We start from the raw sequence: 27,938 nt of genomic DNA on the forward strand, positions 1-27,938 counted from the left end.
GGGGACCCCCTCTTTTTGCTCGTTTTTTTCGCTCGCCTTTTTGCTTCGTTTTTAGGATTTTGTTAGTCAGTCAGTTGTCTGGATTTAGGGTCAAGCCTTAGGGTTTCAATTACCGTCTTTTCAGGCCAGAATCCAGTCAATTTTGAGAGCTTTTGAGCTTCTTTTGTAAGAATGCAAATTTTGAATGCAATGATTTCGCCAGAATGGTCTATTTTCAATTGGAATGTTGAATGCAGAGCTTAAATTTGTCTAAGTGTTGAAGATGAAATGTGAATTTTGACCAATTGACCAATTTTGACCAAATTTTGAGTTTTTTGATTTTTGATCCCGGGCATCGAAAATGATTTGTTTTCGCCTTGTGAAGTGATAAAATGTATAAAATCATGTTATTTTGGCCTGTAGGAGCAAAATCGCTCCTGTCCCTCAGTGAAGGACCGGAGCTACAAATCGAATATCGCTTTGTCCTTGCAGGATTTTAATGACCTAACGATTTGAAGATGTCCAAGGAGATATGTTTTATCAGATGAATATAACTTGAGATGCCGTCGTGAAAGAGAATGGTCCAGAATGCCAAAATCGCTCCTGTCCCTCAGGAAGGGACCAGGGCGAAGTACATTGTAGCTCCCGTCCCTCTCCAAGGGACCAGAGCGATATTCTTCATAAGGCGAGATTCAGGCGAAGATCAAGTCAAGTTTATGTTTGAGGGCAAGGAAGGATGTGAAATGAACTCATTGAAGATAAATTGAAGATCATGAAACATCAGCAAGGACCCTAAATGCCTAAGTTCGCTCCTGTCCCTCAGGAAGGGACCAGAGCGATTTTTGTTATAGATGATTTTCTTGCCAAGTTACAATCGATCTCAAGGCATGGATGAATAAAGGGGTACATTACGAATCCGTTGAATATAAGTTTTGAAGATGACGAAGTAAAATGAAGCCCACAAGAGCAGGATCGCTCCTGTTCCTCTCCAAGGGACCAGGGCGATACAATGAGTTTGTTGCCTTTTCTTCAAGTTCAAAACCGTTCCTCCAAATTCAAGACATTTCAAGATGAGAAACGAGGTGGCAAGGACGTCTTAAGGCATCTTCGTCAAGCACAAAGCATCAAAGGTCATCGACATTGAAAGATTTACACTAAGACCCCCAGTTCGCTCCTGTCCCTCAGGGAGGGACCAGAGCGATATTTCCATAAAGGCATAGATTTCAAAAGTTAAGCAAGTTTCAAGCGACCAAGGAGAATCAAGGGATGTCATTTCACGCATTGAAGGTAATGGCAAGTTGAAGAACATGAGAACAAACTCAAAACCTTGAACTTCGCTCCTATCCCTCAGGAAGGGACCAGAGCGAAATTGGATGTATTGAACAATTCATGCAAAAATCACGTTAAGTCAAGACTTCACGAAGTTGTAAAAGGTATAAGGTGTCTTTTGAAGATGATATGCAAGAATTTTGAACGTCAAAGTGTTACCAATTTGTGCAAGGAACTCATATCGCTCCTGTCCTTTGGACAAGGACCAAAGCGATTTTTACAAAAAACACTCATGCTCCTTCGAAATCAAGACAATGTAAGGAGTGGCGAAGTAAAGGACGTCCTTTGGAAGGCAATGAACGAAGAACGAAGATCAAATGTTTACAAATTTGAGCCAAGACATGGAGATCGCTCCTGTCCCTCTCCAAGGGACTAGGGCGATATTTGCCAAAACACATGATATCCTTTAAAGATCACGTTGAAATAAGGTTGCACAAGGTTTTAAACATCATTTGGAAGGCGATACAAAGGGAGATAGACGTTAAATATTACCAATTTGAGCTTAAAATGGAGAAAAGACAAGGATCGCTCCTGTCCCTCTCCAAGGGACAAGGGCGATGATCCTTTAAACATCAAAATGCCTTGTGAAAATCAAGTGGAACAAGCATGGAATGAACAAGCAAGGTTATTATTCACCATACGAGGAAAAGTTGATATCCAAATGGAGAATTTCAAGTGAAAACATTAGGATCGCTCCTGTCCCTCTCCAAGGGACCAGGGCGATATTACATCCAAAGGCATTTGTTCGTACAAGCAAGACACTCAAACTCAAAAGACCCGACAAAATGGTCGATTTGAACATGGAGATGAAGACTTTAGACGTCGAAATTGCAAGAATCATGATGAAGTTGATGGATCGCTCCTGTCCCTCTCCAAGGGACTAGGGCGATGAGGTACGTATCTTCCATTTTCAAAATTTGGCGCTCAAACATACATTTTTGAATTTACTTAAAATGCTAAAAAAAAAAGAAAATCGATATTTAATGAAAATTAGCATTTAAATATTGCGCTTGGTATCAATTAATTATTTTGCCTTGTAAAAAATCGAAATTTATTAATTAAAAATGAAAGGCATTTAATAATTAATTAATTAATTAATAAAAAAATCGAATGGAACGTTTGGTTTTGAGAGTCGGCCTTGTTATTTATGTAAAAATCATTTTTAATTGCTATATTTTTACAAAAGTCGGCCTTGGGGATGATAAGAGGTGAGCGCTATAAAGGGAAGGTGAAAATTGTTATTTTCACATCATTATTTGTCATTTCTTACATGCGATCTTGAGGAAGACAAAGGAAAGTGCGAAGTTGTATTCAAGAAGCGAATTTCATTTCAAGTTAGAAGGCGCTAGTAACTTCCAAGGTGGTGCGAATCTATATTGGGCGAACTAGCCAAGGTGTTAGAGGATCACGTCAAGGACAAAAGGGTGGCGAAATTGATATTTTGAAGAAAGAGATCACGTTGAAGACTATATATTCTCGATCTTGTTGCCTAGGCGATTTTGTTCTTTATTTGCATTCTAGTGTTAGCTCTCTTCTGAGGTATGGCGATTTGATTTTAGTGTTTTAATTTTGAATTGTTTATCGTCATAGCCTAAATTTTGAATTTTGAATTTTGAATTCCTAGCTCAATCGTTATTTTTTAGGAAATGATAACTCTAAAGACTTATCATGAGGTTTCCTAAAAAATTCATCTCTCTAATCTATGTTATTCATTGCAAAATTTAGTTTCTCATTATGAAATGTTGTGTAGGTATGGCAACCCCGAAGGCGGGAGCATCCACCAGTCGTTCAGCTCTCATGAAAGAAGATCAGAAGACCGAAGAAGTGGAGACCAAGATCGTGTCGAAGTGGAGCAACATTGGAGATACAAACTTGGGCAACTTCAGCACGAAGAAGTTTCGAGAGGTCCCTTATATTGGCAAGCTATCACCTGTCGCCCGGAGAATAATAGAGAGTGGCATCATTAAGGCGGCCGGCTTTCCTCCAGCTGTTCAGTGCCACGAGTTGATGATCGAGTGTGCTCGTCACTATGATCCACAGTCCAGGACGATCGTGTCCAATGAGGGAAACACTTTGGCGTACCTTTCAGAGGAAGCTATAAGTGAAGCTTTCCATCTTCCAGAGCACATGGACATGATATACAAAAGCATAGAAGGAGCCAGATCGATGTACGAGGATGATCCAGATGCTTGCCTAAGCATAATTAACAAGAACTGGCTACTCAAGAGCCGTCCCCGTCTGAGCAAGATCCCGAACACACCGCACAGGATTGATTTCCAGGAGGAGTACAGAGATTTGATTACCATGCTCAACCGAGTTACAGGAGCCCCTCATGCCTTCTATTTTGAGAAGTGGATGTTTTACTTCATCCAGGTGATCATTCAAGGGAAAGGTACGATACATTGGGCTAGGATGATTAGCCATTGTTTGGACGTACAGTTGAGGAGACTCAAGGCTACTAAGTCCTTCCACATGAGTTCATATGTCATCTATGCTTTGATCAGGAGTGTTGAGTACGCAGGACTGCCTCACAGAGGAGTGATTGGAAGAGGACCCGGCGAGGTCAGAGCTTGTGATTCCTATGCTTACTTGCATCATCCACCAGGAAAAAACTACAAGTTAGTTAATGATACCTTCACGATGAACATCACACGGACGTTGCAAGGTGGAATTCACAACAGATTATCTCAGGATGCCCAGGAACTAATCAAGAGGTACGGTGCTTGGTTCATTCAGTTTCCCAAGTTCACTTATATTAGAGTGCATGGATGTCCTTTACCTCCATACATGTTGCCGAGATATCCGACAGACAGAATTGTGTTACTTGAAGTAACAAGACAATTGGCAGCATATGCGAAGGCATTCAGACACAGACATCAGAATGGAGTTCCAGTACCTATTATTTTGGGGAATTCAGTTGAGGTATGTCCTAATGCCTTAGCCATGGATGACGCAGAGAAGGAGTTAGCCTTGTATTCTTTTTCATCTTTTGCTTTGAGAGAAAGCTTTGATCCACATGGACATTTAGAGGAGACGGTCGGTAGAAGATTTAGACATGAGCACCAGATTGAAGATTTTATGATGAACCTCCTAGATGATCTTGAAGTAAAATGAAAAATGCATTCTAGATTGCCTTTGGATTTCATCAGGAAATGCAGGATTTACAGAGTGGCCGACCAAGCTCAGGACAGTGGCAGACATATCCAGTCTTCCTATGATAGAGAAAGCAAATCAATAAGGTTGGATTGGAATGAGCCCGAGGTCGTGGATTTAGATGCTTTGATGGCACCAGTTTTGTCTTGTACTCGCAGATGGGTTGACGTTCAGCATCAGAAGTTGAGAGAGCAAGGCATAGCTATGTCTTTCACTTTGGAAGAGAAACCAGCCGAAGGTGGAGCAAGTGTGAGTGAAGGCAATCCTAATCCTAGGAATTCAGGTGAAGGTAACCTTCGATTTGCCAGTGAGGGCAATCTCCATCCAAGAGGTTCGAAGAGAAAAGAAAGGTCAGAAAAGAAAGAGTCTTCCAAGAGAAAGCAAGGGGCCAACAAAGATCGATCATCCGGTACTTCTTCTAGACCAAAGAATAGAACAATTCAAGTGGAAGAATCCATGGAGTCTATGGTACAGAACGACAGGCAGGAAGAAGGACAGGCACAGCATGGTTCACCCGATGGATCTCTCCAGGACTATGAGTTAGAGGAAGATAATGAAATGACATCTCCCCCCAGAGAAGAAGAAATAGTGCATAAAGAGATTCAAGTTCAAGAGACAAGATCGAATATCCCAGATTGGTTGAAGGAAAGATTAACTAAGGTGATCGTAGTAGAGGACGAGGACAATGCAATCGACTTAGAGAGCCTTGTTGGACGCTCACACGAAGTAACAGAAAAAAGGAAGGCTACCAAGATGTCCAAGATGATTCGAGATGAGACTGGATCCAGAAAACTGCAGATAGCTACACCGGCAGCAGACAAATATGAAGGTGAGATCCTAGCAGAAGAATATGATATACAGACTTTTGAGTTAGGACCATCCACAGCAGAGCAGACTTTAGATGATGCTACCGATTCATTTGAAGCATTGAAAGACAAGCTTAGAGAAGAAATGGAGAAGAACAGAAAGCTTGAGAGAGAGAGAGGTGCATGGAGGACATATTTCAGTCACATCAATGAACCTTTGGGACGTCAGGATCCAGTTAGATCACCAGTACAAGCATTGCCGCTTCAATCAATCAATGAAGCAGAAAGATTCAGGAACATGGTTCAACGTACAAGTAATTGGATGGATAGATCTCATACAGTGGCCATAGAGTTTGTTACAAGGATGATGAAGATTATTCATCAAGCTATCCAAGTTCTTGAGATAATCCACAATTTGATGATAACAGTGGCTGCATTTGCCCATACCAAGGACGTTATCATTCCTGTCTTGAAAGTTATAAGACATACTTCAAGGAAGATTTTAGCGCAGGAGAAGATCTTGGAGGGAGAATCTCACAGTTTGTTTCAGTGGTCAACCTTACTCCATATGAAGAGTGTTTTCTTCGAGGACATCAGTGTTAGATGTGGCCAAGTTGAGGAGGTGATCAATCCGATCCAGGACAGAGTATTTGAGGTACTTCGTACCATTCTTGGCAGAAGGATCGAGGTCGAGACAGATGTGGATATGCAGGAGTTAGAGGATAGAATCAAGGTCATCTTTTGCAAGGACGCAAATGTTACAGATGAGCAGTATGATCAGATGTTTGCCACCATGCTCCTGATTGAAAGAACGAAAGAACTTGAACCTTCATGGGACGCAGCTCTTCTAGATGCATTCGATCAGGTCATCCACTTGGAAGAGAGTATGAAGAATCTTCCCGAGATTCCAATTGCAGAAATCGAAGGAATCGTTTCAAGATTCATTGCATATGCTAAGAAAGAGAATTGGAAAGGGAATAAGATTCTAGATGAAAGGTTGTTACAGATGACATGACATCTTATTTATCATTGGTCTATGTCTCCTAGGTTTTTGTGCCAAATTTAATATTTGGCTATGTATTTAATATTGTTCAGTAAAAAGGAGGCCATTTGTAACAAACCCTAATTAGGGTTTAGGTGTCATGATCTTGTCCGTTGATCTACTTTCAATCTGGACCTTTCATTGTAATTGGGGATGCTATTTATACCCCCATTTTTCATTTCATTTGGTAATAGTTAATAGTCAATAGTTGATGTAATAGAAAAGAGAGATAGCTAAGAGATTAGAAGTTAGAAGCAATTTTATTTTGTAGCAAGATTGAGTTTTGAAGAGAGGAATTCAAGCAATTGTTGTACATGATGACTTGGAAATCAATAAAATATTGAAGTTATGGTGTTTTGTTGCAACTTCCTTGGTTATCTTCATGGTTGTTTAACTTACTTGAATCATGCTCAATCAAAGTAGTGTGTTAATTTGAAGGACATTGTGTGAGACTTGATCTTTGGTAGGATTCGTAATCCAAACCACTAGCTTCTTGCTGATTGTAGGAACGCCTTGCGTGGTCGACTGGAGAATACTTTGAGTCCCTTAACCTTCAATCATTATTGTATCTTGGATATGTACCTTCGTGGTAGTGTCCATGATCTTTGATGCATTGAATATCATTTTATTACCTTAGAAGATCGCACTAATTTCAATTGAGTTGTTATCTTATGGCAAAATTGAAGTTGGTTGAATCTTGCCAAGTCTTGTCCATACTAAGTCATTCATAGGGTTAGGCTAGATTAGACCTCTTTCAAACCCTACTCTTTTGTTATTTTTTGAAAAGTTCCTTTAGTTTTAGTAAAATCTTTGAACTTTCGGAATGCGTAAGACCCCTTGAAGGAAACAGCAAATCACATCATACCGCTGGAAGCTTGTCCACATGTAGAGACCCTACTAACAGAACCTTGGAGTCTTCCTAACTGATCCTTTATGCGAATCTTCAGCAGTTAGAGACTATTTTCTCAAGAGAGGATAAGATGCCTATTGGTATTTTATTTTGTGTATGATGGTGTATAAAATACACGTCAACACATCCCTAGTTACATCTCCTATTAGGACTGCCACTTGTGTAATTCGCACACATGTTTCATCTCTAGCCACAATGATCTTAGCCTTCTTTTGCTCCTCTTTGTCTGTCCTTGCTAAGAAACCATCAATATCTTAGACTCTTGTGACCTGGCTCCCAAGGCTCCTTACAACTGAAACATAATTTCTTTGTGTAATTCATTACAAGCCTCATCATCTAATTTGTCTTTCTGAGGCATCCTTGTGAAAAGTCTTTTTACCCTTATCCTTCTGAGATGGGAATCATTTGGACTGAAATTTATTCTTGGCAATTGAAAAATCATGTCTCTAGCCTTCTTCATGGCTTCCAATGGAGTGTTTGGACCGAATGCTTCTATCCATCCTGTTAGAGGGTCTGACAATCCAACCATAAACAATGCAATCAACCTCCTCTCTAATATATCTGTAATCAACACTGATAATCTCTGGAAATCAGCAATGTAATTGTCCACTGAACTCCACTTCTTCAACTAAACCAACTCCTTAAAATGAAGTTCTGGGTCCTTATCAAATCTATTAATGAGGCTTTCAATGAACTCTACATAAAAGTCAATCTAATCATGCCCTAGAGTAACCATTCCATGGTGCCACCACTCATGAGCACTACCATCCAAGTGACTAGCAACATATTTGATTGCCTCATTCTCTGCCATGGGGTTAATCTGAAAATAGGTGTCGAGTTTTTGCACCCATGCTCTAGTTGTTGTCTTTCCAAACCCATCATAGTAGTGAATGGTTAGCTTGCCAACCTTCCACTGCAAGTCAATATTGTGTGATCTACCACCCCTATGTGGTCTATGTTTCATCCTGAGGTCCATGTAATCCTAGAAAGACATCTCAAACTGAAAATCCACACCTGAGTCCCTCCAATCCTGAAAGATCTGATCCTGCAACTCTTGCTGTGTAAGTTCATTATCAGCTTGTGGATAGTTCCTAGTAGGAAAGTTGGGCATAAGAGGTCTTAAATTAGCTGTTCCAACACACTGATTTGCAGTTCTATTATTAACTGAATTGTCTCCATGGCCATTGTATCCACTGTTGTTTCCTCCAGCATTGTTATTATTGTTGTTGTTACTGTTGTTGCCCAAAATATGTTGAGCCATCATATTAACCATTTGAGCAATGTTTTGTTGTAAATCACACTGTCCTGTAGCCAAATCATTGATAATGTCTCTTATGCTAGGCTCATCCTATCTATGTTCTCTATGCTCTCTATCACCCATGTTTGTCTCAAACCTATCACCTTCTACCAATGGGTTTCTTGTGTGGTTGTAATGATGTGTGTAAGGTGGGGGTGTAACTGGCTGCGTTTATACTGAACCCTCCCGGCTGGCAGGATACATGGCTCAGATACCACTGTAAAATACCCTGTTGGTTTTGACCCAACTTTTTGCAATCTTCTCTCCAACTAAATCTGTCAAATGATTTTCTTGATAATTTAAATGCCTTGTTTCAGGATTTGCAGAGATAATGTTTATGAACAGATAGCAAATCAAAGCATGCATTGACTCAATAATAACAACTTATATCCTTCCACACAATCAAACTGAAACAAAGAACATTTTCCTTAATGGCATTAGCAAATGAAGTTTACAAGACCAACATATTTATATATATTCTTGACCTCTTTTTTACAAATATCTATCTATGGTGAGTAGCAGCAATTAAATTCATCAATCTGGAACAACAGCAGCAGCTATATATTCCTCTCCATTCACCCAGAGAAAGTGACCACAAGCGGCATTAAATCATTCTGAAACTGTTCTCTTTTCAGTGCACTCAGATTTGAAGGAACAAATAGCAGAAATCCTCTAGTTTATGGCCACGACCTGGTTTATATACTCACATCTATGAAGGGAGAGAGCTCACGCCTCTACAGAAGAAGTTTCTCACCCACAACTTCAATGCAGTCTCAAACCTGCAGCAATAACTCCAAGATTAGAAAAGAAGTGGTCATGACTTGCATAGGAGGTGAAACGCCTCCATAATGATTCAAAACAAATCCCCAATACTCCTGTTCGCACCCACAATGACTTCAAAACGACCCTAATCCTCCTCACGCAGCCAGCAAAACTTCTTGCGTCCTCCCAAAATCCTGGCAATAAGCTTCAACAACAGCATTAAGGGCATGACCAGCAATACTCAACATTTGCAACTACAAATATGAAGGAAATAATTAATGGGTTGGGCCCTTTAATTATTTCTTTGTCCACTTTTACCTTTTTGGAATGGCATCTGATTTCATTTCATTTTCGCATAACTTTATTCAAGCAAACTCATCAACACATTCAACCTTCAGTAAATCTCTTCCAGCATATTAAATAATATAGAACCCATGGTGTCCAAGATATCCATAAATCTCCAAGCTCTGCAAATTGTCTTTGAAATAAACTTCACAAATTTGAAACTCAACCTGATAAATCCACTATGAGAAATTTGAATAATCTCCCCAACAAGCTGGCTAAAGTAGATTAGTCTGACTACCGAACCCAACACCCTTAGGGTTTCAAGCTTTGAAAAGCTTGGATTATTTATTTCCCATTGGATTTTTGAGAGCTTTTCAAAGCTGGAAACCCTAAGGGTGTTGGGTTCGGTAGAAGGGAAATAAAACGACTTTATTAAACTCTTCATTAATAAACCACTTAAGTCGCTTTATAAACTTATTAAATTATGTAAGTAATATTACCCTTAAAATAAGCATTGTCCGAAAATATTAAATTAATGAACACCTTTTTTTCTGGCTTTTGCCTGCGGGAATTAAATAGGCTAGCCACTAATTAGTCTCTCTGGAATACTCTTGGAAAGGGAGATTACATGCCATTTCATTGACAATTTTCAAAATCACATATGAGCAGATCTACATTGATCATATCTGATTTGCTTCCTTTGAGTTATGTTTGCCTTCCATGTTTTGCATTCACTGAGAGCAGTAGCACAGATTTGAACCATACACGTCTCCAGAACTTGCATATTCAAAAAGTATGCAAGTTTTACAAATTTATCACTTCCTCGAGATGCAAATCCAGAGATGTTACAAACACTATGAAATCTCATGCTTGTTTCACAAATGTGTGTAGTTTCCTGTAATTTAACCAATTACAGTAGTTCACTTCACGTGATTCTAAATCTCAAATGAGATTTCATTTGGGCAGACATCATCACTAGAAGATGTGGAATACAATGTTATGAATAAATTGTAAATTTATCATTCTCTGATTTGTTTTTCAGCAGTAATTACCACTAGAAAGTAACTACAAAAGTCAATTTACAGTCATTTCCATATGCAGAGTAGGACTTTTAATTTACAACATAGCAGAAACATTTCAAGCAATCAATCTGTTAGCAAACATATGCAAGACCTATATCAGTAGTTTGTGTCTCAATAATATTGCAGTTTGGTCCAAGCATCAATCTAAAACTACTTATCAAAGAAAACTGCTTGGAATTAACATAACACTTTATCTTGCAAAATTGCAAACAGTTAGTTTGAGCCAATAAAAGAGAATAATTACCAGCTTGTCTAAAAATGAAAGGGATGCATGATTTCCCTTGCCTCCATACTTTGAGGCTAGTAAGACTAAGACCTAACACAGAAGCGCCCGTTATTGAACATAGAATGGAATTTATGCCACCACCAATAAGAAGTCCAACCAATCCTAAGCCAACAAGTATCCCCCCTGCAAAAAACATGAACAGATGTTCACTGGTTATAACTTATAATTTATAAATAGAATGTGCCTAAATAATAACAAGCTATCCAAGAAATTAGCAAATTGAGCTTTCCACAGGTAAACATTGTGATAACACTATTTGGATACAACTGTGTTATGATTTTTCTATTCTGATATTTTTAGTATCCTTTGAGAGCCCTCTCCATGGAAATATTGGATCAAAGTTGTTTGAATATTTCTCTAAAGAGAAAAATTTGATGCACCAATGGAAAAGAAAATTCATAACACGGTTATATTCAGATCTCCAAGATGTTTTAAACTCTATACAAAATAATTATTGAGCCCCTAATTATTTTTTCATCTAAAATTGCATATCTAATACTGAGGAAAATGCATATACATTTTATGGCTTTAGTGAAAATTCCCTAAAAGCAGGCATTAAAAATGCTTCTGGCAAAAGACTTTGTCAAAGTTAAAAAGACAAAGGAGCTAAGAACAAAACACTTGCATGAAATTACAATGTAATTTTCTCGGGCCCAAGTTTAGTGAAACTTGTAATGTAGTTTAGAGAGAACTCTATGTTACAGGTTCTTTGCTCAGCCCCCCTAGATCCATGTCTGATATGCACCCAGGGTGCAGTCCAACCAAGCAATCATCCAATATGCTATCTTTCACCTGTAGGTCCATCTTGAATGAACCCAGGTGAACCCACTTCAAACCCAATGGTATCCAACAAAAACAATAGGAAACCCATGATAGTTTGGCCTTTTTTCCTTCGCAATTTTTAAAATTCTCTACTAGTAATCATTGGAAAAACCTATTCACCAAGGTGTGAATGTTACTAGCAAAAGACTTCGTCAAAGTTAAAAAGGCATAAAGTAGATAAGAAGAAAAAAATTACATGAAGTTACAATTTAATTTTCATGGATACAAGTTTAGTAAAACATTCGTGGGAAAGTTCTTTGCATGGCACCCACCCCTCCCTCTAGGTCTCATCGACACCTGGTTTTGGATTTGTTGCTGCCTGGCCAAGCAATCATCCAAGAGGCAACTTTTCACCTATGGGTTTGTCCCAACAAACCCAGCCAAATGCACTTCAAACCCAACAACATCAAATAAAAAACACTAAGAACCTTTGGCACTTTGGTCGTTTTTAATTTTTCTTTGCTTTTGTTAATTATTTTTTGCATTCAAATTTAACTTGGATAGATAAAAACATATCCCTAACCCTTAATAGTGACTTTTAAAGCATTTGAAAGACTTAAACAAACAATTGTACCTCATTGCAAGTTCAAAACACAAAAACCATTCAATATTGGTTCACTTGCATTGTTTTTTGGCATCACACAAATAGAGTTGAAATTTGATCAATGGAGGTTCCTGTTGTGACCTATTGCAAATGGGGACCCCCTCTTTCCTGCTTCCTGTGTTGTTTAATTTAGGGTTTTGGCAGCATAATGGGCAATTTTGATTTCCCGAGCCCGAGTCTTTGATTTTTTATCATGCCTATTTGTCATTTAGGGTTTTGGAGTTATAGGATCAAGCACATAAAGTTGAGATTTTAAATGATCCTAATTTTGTCCAAGTGTAGACTCTTTGAGCGTTAATGTGTTTTTGAACGTCTACGTCGGTGATTTTTAAGTGCTAAGGTGTTTTAGGACCCTTTGGAGTTATTTTCTCGCTCCTAGGAAGTTATTCAAGTTGATTTTGCACTTTATCCCGATAGGTTCCCTAGTGTTTCGCTCAAATTTTTGATAAAATTGTCCAAGTCCGTATGAGTTTTATTGAGTTTTGAAGTTTCCTAGTGGTTTTGAGTGGAAAAATCATCATTTTCTGAATGAAAATCCATATTCTAAGGGTCAAAAGGTCAAAATTCCACACTAGAGGTGCTTTTCCCCTCATATTCCTGACTACCCATGATTTTCCCCACTCAAAATCCAAACTGGACATGAATTTCCCCTGGAATCCAGACATGTCTTGTTTTTCCACCATTCAAAATCCATCCTAGGGGTGATTTTCCACCAGATGACTAAGAATTTGACTAAGTGTTGAGAATTTTCCTGACAACTCGCGTTTTTCCATTGGGAGTGTGGATGACATTGCGGATGACTAAAAAGATGATTCCTAACATGGATCGATTTTCCACCAAGTGCTTTTGTGACAAGATTTCATGGATTTTTATGCAGATAATCATTCCAGACCCTAGGCAAATTTCCATTGAGGACATTTTGATGATTTTTGTGTCCGGATGACTGTCCAGACTGGGGTCGATTTTCCCTTGGACCCAGTTTTTGTGCAAGTTGATGAATTTTGATAAGGATTTTTATCCCTACTTGGTTCGATTTTCCCTTGAAGGGGGATATTTTAATGATTTTTTGGGGGATTTTATCCCAAGTGAAATCAATTTTCCCCAAGTGACCATTTTGATTCAAATTTTGAAATATTTTAAATAAATGGACCCCAATTTAATTGTTTTTACAAAGTGCAATGATTATTTAAAAATAAAAACAATTAATAAATGATTTGCAATGAGCATTTAATAATTTTTACCTTTTAGAAGCAAATCGACTTTTGCCAGGCAAGTATAATAACAAGTTTTTTATCCCACATTGCTTGTGTGGTGAAAGTAAAAGGCAAGAGCAAGTTTAAAAGAAGAAGGCCAGCATTATTATATTATTATATTTGCCAAGTGTGTGCTTGCTAAGGTGATTTTTTTTTTCTCCAGTTGGCGAATTTTGGTGAAGTGTCAAGTTGACACATTGGAGCTTGAAGTTGATTCCTTGTTCATTCTTCTCCATTTCCTAGCTGGGCGATTTGTTTTGGCTATCATTGGAGGGTGTTTGAGCCTCATTTTCAGACTTGTACGATTTTCCTAGAAGTGGCGCCATTTTTTGAGGGAGGGCAATTTTGGTTTGGAGGTGATTTGCCTTCATTTTTGAGTAAATTTCTTCAGCATTTGTGACATCTTGGCTGGGAGATTGCTGATAATTGTTTTCAGACCTGTTATTTGCCTCCATTGCTGAGATTGTTTTCGACCTCCATTGCTGGCTGTGCGTGACATTTTCAGACATATATTTCGTTGGCAGCCAAATTCCACCCAAGGTGATTTGTCCAAACGGCTGATTGGAGTTGTTCTCAGTCAATTTTCAAAGCTTCTAACTGCTGTTGCAGGTCTGAAACTTCATTGTAGGGAGGCTGTCCTCGGAAAATTTCAATTTCCAGCTACCTACCTAACTTGGCGATTTCATTTGGGAGGCATTTTTGCTTCATTCTGGGGTCATTTTCTGAGTTTATCATCATTCCTATGGGTGCTGGTAAGTCTGAAAACTTCATTTTCAGACTTGTCTTCAGACTAAGTTTTCATTTTCAGCCCTACATATATACTCAAATTTTTTCATGTTTGTCTTGGAAAATCAATTTTCATCAGGTTTGTGCATATTTGGGTGATTGCAACATGTTTTTAGAGATTAATTCATGAAGTTGCAGGTTGTCTTCAGACTTGCTGGCAGCCATTGTTGACCTCGGAGGGTGTCCTCACACATAGTTTTGTGTGAAAACACAACCTTACACACCTTTCCTTGGTCTGAAAACTATTGATTTTAATGAATTTCATGAGGGTTTTATACCCTGACCTTTTCACATTTTGCATTCTATTGTTGAAATCTATTGAGAATGTGGATTATTTTCCTGATTTCCATACCCAAACTTGTCTAAATCATTAGGAAGTCGAAATTTTTGTCAGGAATACTTTCCAAGGTTCTAACTTCTAGCTTCGTACAGGTACGATGTCGAACTCTCGACTCAAGGAAAGGAGAGAACAATAAAGGATTGTTGAGACTGGATTCTATCCACAAATCCAAGATGTCATCCAGATGGAAGGAGATTACAGACACGAACATGCATTTCCTGAACATGAGCCAGATGCGACAACGTATGTTTGGAATTGGAAGCCAAATTCCTTCCCTGGCCTATGTCAACATTATGAAGAGTGACATTTATCAGGCCACTAGATTTCCACAATCTATACAATGCAGTGAGCTTATCCTGGAGTGTGCACGATGCTATGATCCTCACTCTTGAATGATCAAGACTCTTAAGGGTGCCATCATTACCTACCTTGCTGAGGATGCGATTGCTGAGGTGTTTGGAATTCCACGTGGAGCACACATGAAAGATATAACCAAGGATGAATATGAAGATGGATATAAGAAGAAGATGGATGCGTGCAAGACCATAATGAACAAGGAGTGGATGATCAAGCCTAGGACTCATCATTCCAAGGCTTCCAAAACATTCATGTGCACAGACTTCAAAGAGGGCTATAGTGATTTAGTATTCCTACTTAACCGAGTGATGGGGATGCCACAGGGTGCTATATACGATGGATGGATGTTCTATTTCATCCAGGATTGTCTAAAAGGAACATTGATTAACTGGTCTAGAATCATAAGCAGAGAAACGAGAATCGCCCAAAATTGTCGAGTTTGAGCGATTTCCAAGTCGAGTCATGTAGGTCGAGTCGAGTGGGCTCGGACTTGGACTCAGCCGAGTCTGGGGTCCAAACTCGCTTGGACTCAGCTAGACCCACTAGACTCAGCTAGACTCGGCCAGACAGACTCCGGTCCAAAATATTTAAAAATCTCTAAATTTCTCAAGTTTTTCACTTTGTCGAGTCCAACCGAGCCTAAGCCAAGTTTTTTTTGCCGAGTCGAGTCAACGTCACCGAGTCCGAGTCCCGTTTCTATGATCATAAGTGGCAATCTAGACTTTCAGCTGAGGAATGTGAAGTTGTTGGTGTTGGAAATAAGCCACACCCGAACCAACGATGGACTGGTCCAAGAGGGGCCAGTAGCTCAGTGGTAGAGCACTCTAGTAGCGTACGGAAGGTCCTAGGTTCGATTCCTAGCTGGTCCATGTCTCAACATGGTATCAGAACCAGGTCCAGACCAAGAGCCTCAAGCACAGGAGAGGTGTGGCTTAAGGGGGGGTGTTGGTGTTGGAAATAAGCCACACCCGGACCGACGATAGACTGGTCCAAGAGGGGCCAGTAACTCAGTGGTAGAGCACTCCAGTACCGTATGGAAGGTCCTAGGTTCGAGTCCTAGCTGGTCCATGTCTCAACAGATCCAGGTCATTCTCCATGACTTCCTATTTGGTGTACCTGCTTGCATGATTTGTTACATACAAAGGATTGATATGCAGAGGTGAAGTCGGGAATGGACAAGGACAATTCAGGAGTTATGAGTGCTATCCACAGCTGAACATGTACCAAATTGAAGATTATAAGAGAGTGAATGATGTATTCACAATGTACATAACACGAATGTTGCAAGGTGGAATCCACAAGAAGTTGTCCAAGGAGGCAACAGAGCTAATAGAGAAATATGGATCGTGGTATGTACAGTTTCCCACTTTCACATACCTAAGGATTCATGGATTTCAATCCAAACCTTACAGACTTCCTAGGTATCCTTCTGACAGAATGATTTTGTTGAAAGTGGTGAGACAACTTCTGGAGTTTGATTCTATCAAGAAGGAAAAGCACGGAACTGACATGCCAGTTCCTATTTTCGTTGGGAAGACATTGGAGGTTTGCCAATCCACCTTAGCAGCAAGCACTGCAAGTGACGAGCTTGCATTCTAGCAATTTGCAACATACAAAAGAAGAGAAAGATTTGATCCACATAAGAAAGTTGGAAGGATCAGGGGAGATAAGTTCATCCACAAGGTAGACATAGAAGATTGTTGGGCCAACCTGATGGACGAGCAAGCAGTAAAGAGAAGAATGTGGTCCAAAATGTCAATGGATTTCATGAGGTGTGGACTTTTCCTCATTCCTGATCAGGTGTTAGATGATAAGGATCATACGCATCCACAACATGAGAATGAAATGAAGAAGGCAATTTTACTACCTAATTGGTCAGAACCAGAAGAAACAGATTTGAATGTATTGATGAGAGAGGTCTTGAATTTCTCCCAAACATGGGTGGATATTTGTTGATGTGTTTTTTGTACACGACCAAACACAGAATAAAATACCTAAAGGTACCTTATCCTCTCTTGAATAAAGCCTCCGAATGTTGAAGATGTCGCGGAAAGGATCAATCGGGATGACTTCAAGGTTCTTCGTTGTAGGATCTCTACGTGTGGATAAGCACCAGTGGTATGATGCGATTTGCTAGAATCACAAGGGGACTTACACTTGATGACTGAACATCTGATTTGCTGGAATCACGAGTCCTATTTACTAACTAGAAGACAAACAAATGGCAAAAGATGCGAGGTTCATGAAGTCTACTCTACTACCTAGAATGCGAGAAAATGGATGAATGACTAGGTGGAGTCCTACTGGGTTGGGTCTCACCATTAGGGTGAACAATTCAACACCAACTCAGTGCGATCTTCTAAGGGATGCTTCCAATATGTTCAAATCGTACACACTCTGACACTGATCACCATTCAAGAAAATGCATGAAACAATAGACGTGTAATGACTTAAGATTAAGCTCATTTTATTCCAGTTGACCACGCAAGGTGCACTTACCATCAGCAAGAGGCTAGTGGTTTGGATTAGACGGATTCCACACAGGTGCATTCAACAATTTCCTTCATTTGATCTAATCATCTACCATCTAGAATTGAAGATTCAACAAGAAACCATGCATATTGCAAGAAACGACACACTTCACCATTACTTCAATGAAAATGGAGTTTATTTACAATCAATGGCAACAATTTCTTGCCTTGTCCTCCTATTCTACTCTAATTGCTATTCTATCAATTGACTACTCACCTTCTAACTATTGACTAACTATTTTGTATTAATCTTTACAAATGAAGAGTCAGGGCTTATATAGTGCCCTTAATACAATTCAATGGCTAAGATCACTTTGAGATCAATGGCCAAGATTCTACAATGAAAACCCTAATTAGGGTTTGTTACAACAAACTCAATTCTGACCAATGAAATAATTGTATTAATTGGACACGTCTTCTCTGGAAAATTCGACCAATGGATAGCTAGTGTAGGTACATCGAAGTTTGTGCCACCTTTAATGAGTCAGGTACATTGAATCTGGACATGCTGAGGTGGACCAATCCGACTGGAGGAGTGATGACTGGGATGCCACTTTGTCTGATACTTGCAACTTGGTAGATATCCAATTCGATGATGCTGAGAAGCTAGCTTCAATTAATTCATCTGAAACTATCTGCTTCCTCAACGAACCCTTGCTCTGACTTGATCTTCTTTGATGAGGGTCCTCCAAGTAGTTGATCTTCCGACTCCGGGGCCACCATTTGGTGCCTACACAAAAGATTTAAAGTTAGTCTTTGAGCATCAAACCTTAAAGCATGAAATTTAAGACCTTTCAAGGGTATAACTTAAGATATTAATTTGAAAAAGACATGATAAATCAAGAATTATACATTTTCAAACTAATTATGAATGGAAATTGGATTTTCAAGACTTAGACTTTACAAAATTGCTATGAAATCACAATAAGTCTTGAATAAGAACTTCAAAAAATTCTTCATACCTCCTCCTTTGAAAGCCTAACTATACAACCTTGGAAAATGATGAAAGAAGACCGGATTTTGCTGGACAAGGGTTGAATTGTGGTCTTCCCTTTGGATGAATTACGCCTCCATTAGCCTCCAAAAGAGCTTCTCCTTCTTTAGCCTCCAACACTTAGCAAAATTTCGCCTCCACTCTGCTGGATTTCGCTCCTCAAATTGCTCCTCAATTTCGCACTTAGAAGGATGAATGAATGATTTGAAACTTGAAGCAATACTCCCCCATTATATAGAGCGCTCACCCTACTCAACCATGAGGCCGACCTAGTTTTTTAATAATAAAATAAGATAAAATCCCACCTAAAAGGAGGCCGACTTGCTTGTAAAAGCAAATAAATGCTCTTGAGCGCTCACCTTTTATTTTTTTAAATTTCAAAATTAATTACAAGGCCCAAAGGTGGATTTTTTAACTATTTCAAGGCCTAAAAATTAATTTATTAAATTTCCAATGCCTCAATTAATGCGCATTTAATTCAACCTCCCAAATGTCTTGAATTTGGCAAATTTGGCGAAATTTGGGAATATCAAGGTTTGTTTGAGGCTTAGTGAAGTTTCTTCAAGATTTCACCATGGACCCTCTGGAAGGGCCAGGAGCGATTTTCAATTTTAGGCCAAAATTTCACCTTAGTTTGATCATTAAACTCCTTCAAGGCGATCTCCAGGGTTCATTCACCTCCATCACTGGGCTAGCTCATCAAAAATTTGAAGGAAACATTGCATTTTTGGGAATTTCACTCTGGACCCTTTGGAAGGGTCAGGAACGAAATTCTCTCCTGAGCTCAAAATTCTCATTTTTCAAAGTTCACACCCCCTTCAAGGCATCCCAAATAGGCTTTTTCACTATAGTCCAGGTCTAGTCTCATTCAAAACTTGGAGAAAAAGGTGGATTTAGGATTTTTCGCCCTGGACCCTCTGGAAGGGTCAGGAGCGATTTTTCCTCCTTAGGCTTACTCTTTCATCATTTTAACTCCAATCAACTTTACAAAGCTAGGAAATAGTCCTCTTCATTCACCCAATCCAAGCTTGGTTCATTCCTGCAAGGTAAAATAGGAGATTTTCAAATTTTTGCCCTGGACCCTCTGGAAGGGTCAGGAGCGATTTTAGGTTTTAGGCTATTTTTCCAATCCTTTCATCCTCAAATCACTTCTATGGCATAAAACATCTTGCCTTACTCCCCTTCAAGTCATAAAAACCAAAATCTCATCTTGAAATGCAAGGAAAATAGGAGGATTTGGAAATTTCGCCCTGGACCCTCTGGAAGGGTCAGGAGCGAATTTCCCTTTGGGCATCAAAATTTGCATCTTTAACAATCCAACCCAACTTCAAGGCAATTCAAATGTCATTTTACACCCATGTCTAAGCTTAGCCTTGCTCAAATTTTGGAGGAAAAGATAGCTTTTAGGATTTTCGCCCTGGACCCTCTGGAAGGGTCAGGAGCGATTTTCAAGTTTTGAGCACATTCCTCTATCCTTTCAACTTCAATTCACCTTCAAGGCTAAAAACACACTTCTCCTTGCATGTTCAACCCAAGTTTTACTTGACTTCGCCAGGGAAAATAGGTGTTTGAAGAATTTTCGCCCTAGACCCTTTGGAAGGGTCAGGAGCGAATTTTCTCATTTGGGCTCAATTCCTTCTATTTTCACCTTGTCCCATACTTGCCTTAGCAAAACTTGATAGCAAAGAGTGATATTGAGAAAATTCGCTCTGGACCCTTTGGAAGGGTCAGGAGCGAAATTTTTATTCTTGACCAAAAAATCATCATTTTTCCAACTTGAAACTTCTTTGCAAGGTGGGTTTTCATCTTTCATCATGCTAGGAATAAAGTCTCATGTCCAAGGAAGGCCAAAAATGTGGTTAGAAGGAATTTTGCTCTGGACCCTCTGGAAGGGTCAGGAGCGAAATTGCCTTTCCTGGACAAAACTCCTTCATTCTTTCATCTCCAAACAAGCTTAGGGGCTTCCTCATGTTCATTTCACCTTTCATCACGCCTTTGATACTCCAATTCGCCCAAACTGAGCAAGAAATGTCCCCTATAGAGATTTTCGCCCTGGACCCTCTGGAAGGGTCAGGAGCGAATTTGCCTTCTTTGCCCAAAATTCATCATCTTATACTTCCAAGTCTTTGAATGATGTCCAATCTTCACTCCAAGAGACCCTGCATATCACAATTTAGCCAAAGTCAGTGAAAAATAAGCTCAAATAAGATTTTCGCTCTGGACCCTCTGGAAGGGTCAGGAGCGAAATTTGACATTTTTAGACTCTCTGTCAGGATAATTTTAAGGAATATAACATTTAAGTATAAGTTATATTCCATCATTTATACTTTAAGTTATATTCCATATATACTTTCAGGATGTTTGAGAGTGGTTTCAGACCTCCAGGAGCTATATTGCAAAATCTAGTTTTTGGAGGATTTTCAGTTTTCCAGACTTAGTCAAATTTCAGGATCAGGGCATTCCAGACTTAGCCAAATTTCACGATCAGGACATTCCAAACCTAGCCAAATTTCAAGATCAGGACATTCCAAACCTAGCCAAATTTCAAGATCAGGACATCACTCAAGCAGGACCTGCTATCCAGGTGATCCCCTTGGCGACACTCAAAATGCAAAGGCTAACAGACAAAACCCTAAAAGACCTAGAAAACAAACCCTAGAAAGCAAAAAAGCAGGGGTCCCCATTTGCAATGGGGCGATGTGTGAATACGTCACAACAATATTCAAATGAACAAATTAGTTGATATGGGTGTCACCTTCACTTATGAAAAGATGAAATAGGAAGAATCTACTTCAGAAGATAATCAAAAGACTATCAATGATATCAAGATTCATGCGGATGAGGAGAGTCAAGCTCCCAAGCGAAGGAAGAACACACCAAGAGAAGTCAAGGCTAGAGGGAAGAAGATTGAGGACGTCAAGAAGAATAAGCAAAAGACTACCATTCCTTCGCCTATCATTCCTTCACCACCTCTCAGCGTCTCATCAATCAAGGAAGTAGAAATACACGAACAGATCAAGGAGTTTGAGCAATGTTCAAACACAATGATATTAACAGAGAATATTCCAGATTTACATGCCACAACGACATCTGCTCCACCTAATGAGAATGATGATCAGTCGGGATCCCCTACTATCCTTTTAAAGGTTAGTTTGGGAAAGGATGTATATGATTTGACCAAGGATAATCCCGATGATGCTGATGATGTTATCTCGGCATTGAGGGGGCTTGATCGAGATGTGTCTCAATGATGGTATGGAGATGGCCGTTATTCCTGATTGGCTGATGAAGAGTATGGAGGAAATAATGAAAATGATGAAGGCACAGCCTATTGATGATATTGATGACTACTTAGCTAGGAGCAATAAGGAGAAAGAACCTAAGAAAGCTGAGATTTTGTCACACATGGCTTGAGATGAGACAGGAATGCAGATTGCGCAGGTGGTTGTTCTTATTGGAGATGCTACGGCAGACATTGCTACTCCCATGGATTTCCAGATTACCTCAGTTTCCCTTAGTCGTACTACAAATGAGCAGGAATTTCAAGAGGTTGGCAAAACTCTCAAGGCAATCAATGCGATATTGAATAGTGAGATAGAGAAAAGAGAGAAGTATGAAGCAAAGAATATCAGACTTAGAGAGTACATTGCAGGGATAAGGCATGAGAAACCCACCCTTGTTTCCCCTATTGCAGTTGATTGTGGACTACATACACATTATGAGGCAACGAAAGATACACTCTCGGAGGTGGAGAAATGGATAGAGGCTACAAAAGAGACAAGCAGATGATTTCATTACTCATTTTGTCCAAGCTTTTGACAGGACAACAAGGCTTATATTCAGGATACACTATTTGGAGGGAGTTTGGGAAGAATTCCGACCCATTCAGGAGAAGACTATTCTACGCCTCAGAGCTTTGAAGAAGATTCCTATGTCCACGTTGATTAGAGAGAATTTTGTGCACAATGGAGGTAGATATGATTTCCATGGTTGGTATTGTTAATTAGCCATGAAGAAATCCACTTATGAAAGCACACAAAAGAGTTGTGCAAAAATGGAGGGATCTATTCATGATATTCAATCGAAGATCCTTGCCTCAATTGAGGAGTTATTGGGGGTTGACGTCAGTGAAGCCAATGGGCTACACTTAGTAGAATTAAGAGACAAAATGAAATTCATGTATTTTAATCAATTGGACTCTTTGAAGAAGAGTCAAATCGATGACTTGGTCTCTTTGTTGATCCATATTCATGATTCGCAGATGCTTATGCTAGATAGGGAGAACACTTTGGATGTTTGCTCGGATGCTTTGGACATGATTGATTTACAGCAAGATACCTTACCTAGCATTTCCATGGAGGATTTAGATTCTTGAAGTAAGCTAGGAGAGAGAGAAAGAGAGAGATGCGGGGAGGAATCTTCTAGAAGATTCCCTATTTGATGACTAGGTATCTTTCTATTGGGCCATATGTTGGTGGCACCATTTTTTATGTAAACCCTAATTAGGGCAACTCTAGGGTTTTATTGACATGATCTTGGCTCTTGATTTAGTTTTAATCTTGGCCATCCATTTTGTATGAGACTCTATATATACCTCATTGCCTCTCATTTGTAAGAGAGATTTTGTAGAATTGTTGGTATATGCCGCAGCTTTTGAATATAAATCATTGTTCGACTTGATTGTGATTTTGTCTTTCAAGTGTTCTCTTGCATTCAAGGTTCTCAATTCCTCCAAGTTAGATTAGAATTTTAGATTTAGAATTTGCTTTCAAGTTTGTTAGATTGAATGAAAGATTTGTTGAGTATATTTGTGTGGAATCCTTAATCCATACCACTAGCCTCTTGCCGATGGTAAGTATGTCGTGCATGGTCAACTAGAAATTTATGCAAGCTTAACTTTGATTATTATACATCCATTGATATGCATCAACTTGGGTGGTGTCAATGTTAGATGGTGATAATATGAAAATATATGAAGTATACCTTAGATGATTGCACTAAGCTCATGCCAAAATCTATTCAACTAGATGGTGAGACCTTGCCTAGTTTGATTCCACTAAATTTGTTCATCATTTCCTACATTCCTAGGCTTAGAATAGATTTCCTGAACCCTATTCCCTTTTGTCATTTTTTTTAGTAAGTCTCGTTAGAATTGAGTCTAGAACTACATTGCCAAATCCTAAGTTATTAGCACACCCATTCCATGTTCATGATAAAGAAAGGTAATTCGAACAATTGCTAAGTCCCCAACTGAAGACAGCAATTCACATCAAGCATTGAGTTACCCACTCGTCAAGACCTGACTATAGAAACCTTGGAATCATTTTAGTTGATCTTACACTCAGCATCTAAGGTGATTTTGTTCAAGAGAGGGTAAAGTACTTTGGTATTTTATTCTAAATGTTATGTGCATAAAACACACATCAACATCTTTTGGCGCTAGAAGGAGGGCCTTTGCAATCATCTTTTGAAGATTATGTTCTGAAATGGTGTTGCTTGAAGAATAACTTTTCCAAGGTGAACAAAGAGATGTCATTTCACAATTCAACACTCTTGCTTGGAGAAACCAAAGTAGTCACGCTGAATTCAAACGAGTAAGAGCAATAATTGATAAAGAAGAACGGTTGGGAAATTTGCCTCTGGTTGTCATTGTGCCTGAAGTAGTTAATCGTGAGAACCAGTCTACCAATCAGCAGAGAAGAAATTGAACCAATTGAAGATTTCCAAGTTTAGTATGAGTCACGATGATGCTACGTGATCCTGATAGAAGTAACGAGCTTGACCTTGACAAACTTGAGTTCCAGCAGCCGAACTTGGGAGACGAAAGAAAAATCATATCCGGTTTGAACAACCTTGCCTGGGAAGTGAAAACAAGTGCACCACAATACATTGGAGTTTCTTTTGTGTTAAACGAAGAAGAGGAGATAGCTGCAAGAATCGACGCACAACTAGAAGCACAAATTGAAAGGGATCTACTTGCTCAAGAATTACAACAAGTCCGGATTGATCCTAGATAGATCATGCTGGATCGCATCAATTCCTTTTCACCTAAAAGATTTTAGAGAATTTTAAGATCAGCTCCTGAAGAACGAAGACATTGCGCGTTGGGGACTCCTTGTAGATCCAGATTTGGAAGGTGGTAGGCTTCACCAAGTTCAGACATAGCAAATAAAGACCGACTATTCAATCAAGAGGACGTGCTAAGAGGAGATAATATTTTTCACAATCCTCTATTTCAAGATCAAAAACAAGAGGAAGATTAGGAGTTTCAAGAAGAAGATCAAGAGATGGATCAAAATCAGGGTCCACCTCCAAACAGTGCTACTTGGTTGGTCACCAACCCATCGCCGCTTGCATTTGAAGACATTCATGAGATGTCGAAGAATCCGGAGAATTTTTGCTCGAAGTACAATGTTAATGATTTGAACCGGACGGCCGAAGATCATATTAAGATGTTTGAAGACCATTTGAGAAATAGGCCAATTGAGTACGGAGATGTTGCTTGCAGACTTTTCCCTTATTCCTTGGGAGAAGAGGCATATTATTGGTTCATCCATTTACCTGCAAGATCCATCACTTCATGGGAGGAATTGAAGGATGTGTTCATTGGAAAATTTGGTATCCAGATTTCCCAATCAGAGTTGCATAAACAGTTTGGTGAATGTAAAAGACAAGAGCACGAACCTATTACTTCGTTCAAAAACCAGTTTCAGAAAGCTTACACAAGATTGCAGACTCCCTATCTTATTCTAGATGCTCGAGAGATATACTATCATGCTCTAGATCCACTTACAGCAATGTTTGTGCAAACTAATCCCTCTCCGGCAAATTTGAACGAAGCATACGCAAAGGCAATAGAAGTTAGCAAGGTACTATGTCAGAATCTTAGTGGAGCTTTGCTCAATTTGGGGTCACTCGCGGCCGCAAACAAAATTCAAAATTTAAGCCAAGCTTTGGTGCATCATACGCCAATAATGAATCAAGTTCCACAACCAATGTATCCAGTAGTTCAACCGTCAAATCAGTTGGTACTCCATCCTAGGGCACCCATTTCTCAAGCTCCGCAAACGCATCCAATGTACCTGCAAAATGTCGTGACATCCACGAGGACACAGGAGGAGAAGGAAGAAATGAAAGAGTTGATAGACCAATGAAGAAATTATCTACAGAGGTTGCTCATTTGAGAAATCAAAACAACCAACTCTACAGTATGCATAGAAATTACCAAGGTGGTAACCAAAACTATCAGAACAATCAGGGTTACCAAAGCAACAATCAAAACAATCAGAGTGGTAACAACCAATGATATCGTGGCAATAATCAGAACTATCAAAAGAGAACGTGGAATACTACGCCCAACAATGGAAATGTGCCATCACCTCTTGACAATCCACCAACTTCGAAGAGTCAACCGGCTGATAGAATCTTCCTTGCGAAGGCTACTTTATCAAATTGGTGCAGATTACACAACACTAGTCAGCATTCAGAGTTGCATCGTCCCGAATTCCAGGTTGCAGCTGATATTTTTCAACAAGAGGTGCGTAATAGCGAAGCATCGGAGAACACTCCGACGACAGGATATGAAATTGTTCCTACCACAAGATATGATCAAGCGTTATTCATTGAAAATTTCAAGTTTCCTCCAATTTGTGAAGAAAGTTTAATATGTGAACAGAGCGGGAGATTTCCTCCGGAATGGACCTATGGTTCTACCTGGTTCCCAGTTCCCACCTGCCTCATGTTAATTTTAACACTTTCAGATTAATATAAACTAAAAATTTATATTTAGTTTCTAATTAGTTTGATTAGCTGAAAGAATTAGAGATTAGTGACAACATAGAAATGAACAAAATGAGAACAAGACATAGTTACCCTGAGAAAACCTCATAGGAGGAAAAACCCAGCCAGAAAAGATCCTCAGATTTGATTATGGATTATAGTCATCTAATCATTACAACACTTATCTCAAGTACTTGAAGATGCAGATGTTGTTGTCACAAGAAGGATGGCAAATTGAGGTAGCTGCCTTCAAGATTAGCTTGCTGTCACATGGATGATGGTTGCTGCCACTTGGTTGATGTTTGCTGCCCCTTTAACCTAGATCGTAGACCTTCAATAGGGTTTGTTGTGCTTTCAAGGAATTCGTTGTGCATCCATTAAAGTTCACTGACTCCTAATGATGATTCACTGATTTCTGAATATGATTCGTCAAACATAGAGATGCTCTATTGTAGTGTACCAAAGTATGGATGTATTAGCTTCTTTAACCTTCGCAGTTAATAGAGGCATATTTCGCATGCAGAGATGATGAGTGAATAACAATGTGAGGTTTGACATTTATTTATATGTGGAGCAAAGCCTTTAGATAGGTCGGTTTTTCCTTATAATTATCTTTAATTATTATTTTCCATTTAGCAAATTGCCTTGTGAATAGGGTTGGCCCTATTTATCAACACGTTGAGTGTGTGGCGTGAGGTTTAAGTTGACATGAGGTATAGGGCCCTGCCCTACACATTTGAGGAAAGGGGCCAGCCCTTTGGGCAGATTCCAATGTTGCCCAAGGAAATTGGAATCTGCCATTCCCTAATTAAAATCAACACTCCCTCTTAATTAGGGAGGAGAAACATAACTATAATCTTCCATCTTGCACACAAGCAACGAATGGATTACATAATCAGAATATTGTAGTCTTCCATCTTGCACACATGCATACAATGAAACTAAATAATATAATCTTCCAGCTCGCACACAAGCATAGACTGGATCCACCTTACATTGCCCACAGAGGGTGGAGAGGATCTTTTCTACCATCTTACATTGCCCGCAGAGGATGGTTAACAATTACTCTTCTCCTTGAGAAGATTACAATACCATTTTACATTGCCCGCAGAGGATGGTTAACAATTACTCTTCTCCCTGAGAAGATTACAATACCACCTTACATTGCCCGCAGAGGGTGGTTTGATGCAACACAATGTATTACTGAGGTTGAGACTCCCTCTCAATCAGGGTTTCATTTTCCAAAACACCGAGTCTGTCGAGTCTGTCCTTGAAGTACACAAACTTCACTTTGGACAGAGGCTTGGTAAGAATATTTGCAACTTGCTCATCAATGCTGACATACTTCAGCTAAATGGCGCCTCTTTGCACCATATCTAGAATGAAATGATAATGAGTTTCCACATGTTTTGACCTGTCATGAAACACTGGATTGATAGACATTTTGATACAACTCTGATTATCACAATGAATAACTGTAGGATCCCAAGGCTGATCAAACAGCCCAGCAAGAAGCTTACGAAGCCATACCGCTTTTCTAG

General features: G+C 39.3%; 1 protein-coding gene and 1 long non-coding RNA gene across 5 annotated transcripts in view; both read right to left on the reverse strand.

Moving 5' to 3' along the window:
* The window catches only part of LOC131032357 (protein FATTY ACID EXPORT 1, chloroplastic), a 171,920-nt gene that overhangs the window by 100,948 nt on the left and 43,034 nt on the right, over positions 1-27,938 (reverse strand). For 3 of the 4 annotated variants that reach the window (XM_057963306.2, XM_059218065.1, XM_059218064.1), the window contains exon 3: positions 10,890-11,054. The exons of the other annotated variant lie outside the window; for it this stretch is intronic. In XM_057963306.2, the coding sequence (XP_057819289.2) occupies positions 10,890-11,054 (165 nt within the window). The remainder of the gene's footprint in view (positions 1-10,889; positions 11,055-27,938) is intronic. 4 annotated transcript variants of the gene reach the window in all.
* On the reverse strand, positions 9,224-9,883 carry LOC131032371 (uncharacterized). The gene is made up of 3 exons (XR_009103433.2): positions 9,597-9,883; positions 9,406-9,472; positions 9,224-9,295 (listed from the first exon to the last, which is right to left on the reverse strand). It is a non-coding gene; the product is annotated as an uncharacterized LOC131032371 (long non-coding RNA).

Source organism: Cryptomeria japonica, chromosome 3, assembly GCF_030272615.1.
Source record: "Cryptomeria japonica chromosome 3, Sugi_1.0, whole genome shotgun sequence".
NCBI lineage: Eukaryota > Viridiplantae > Streptophyta > Pinopsida > Cupressales > Cupressaceae > Cryptomeria > Cryptomeria japonica.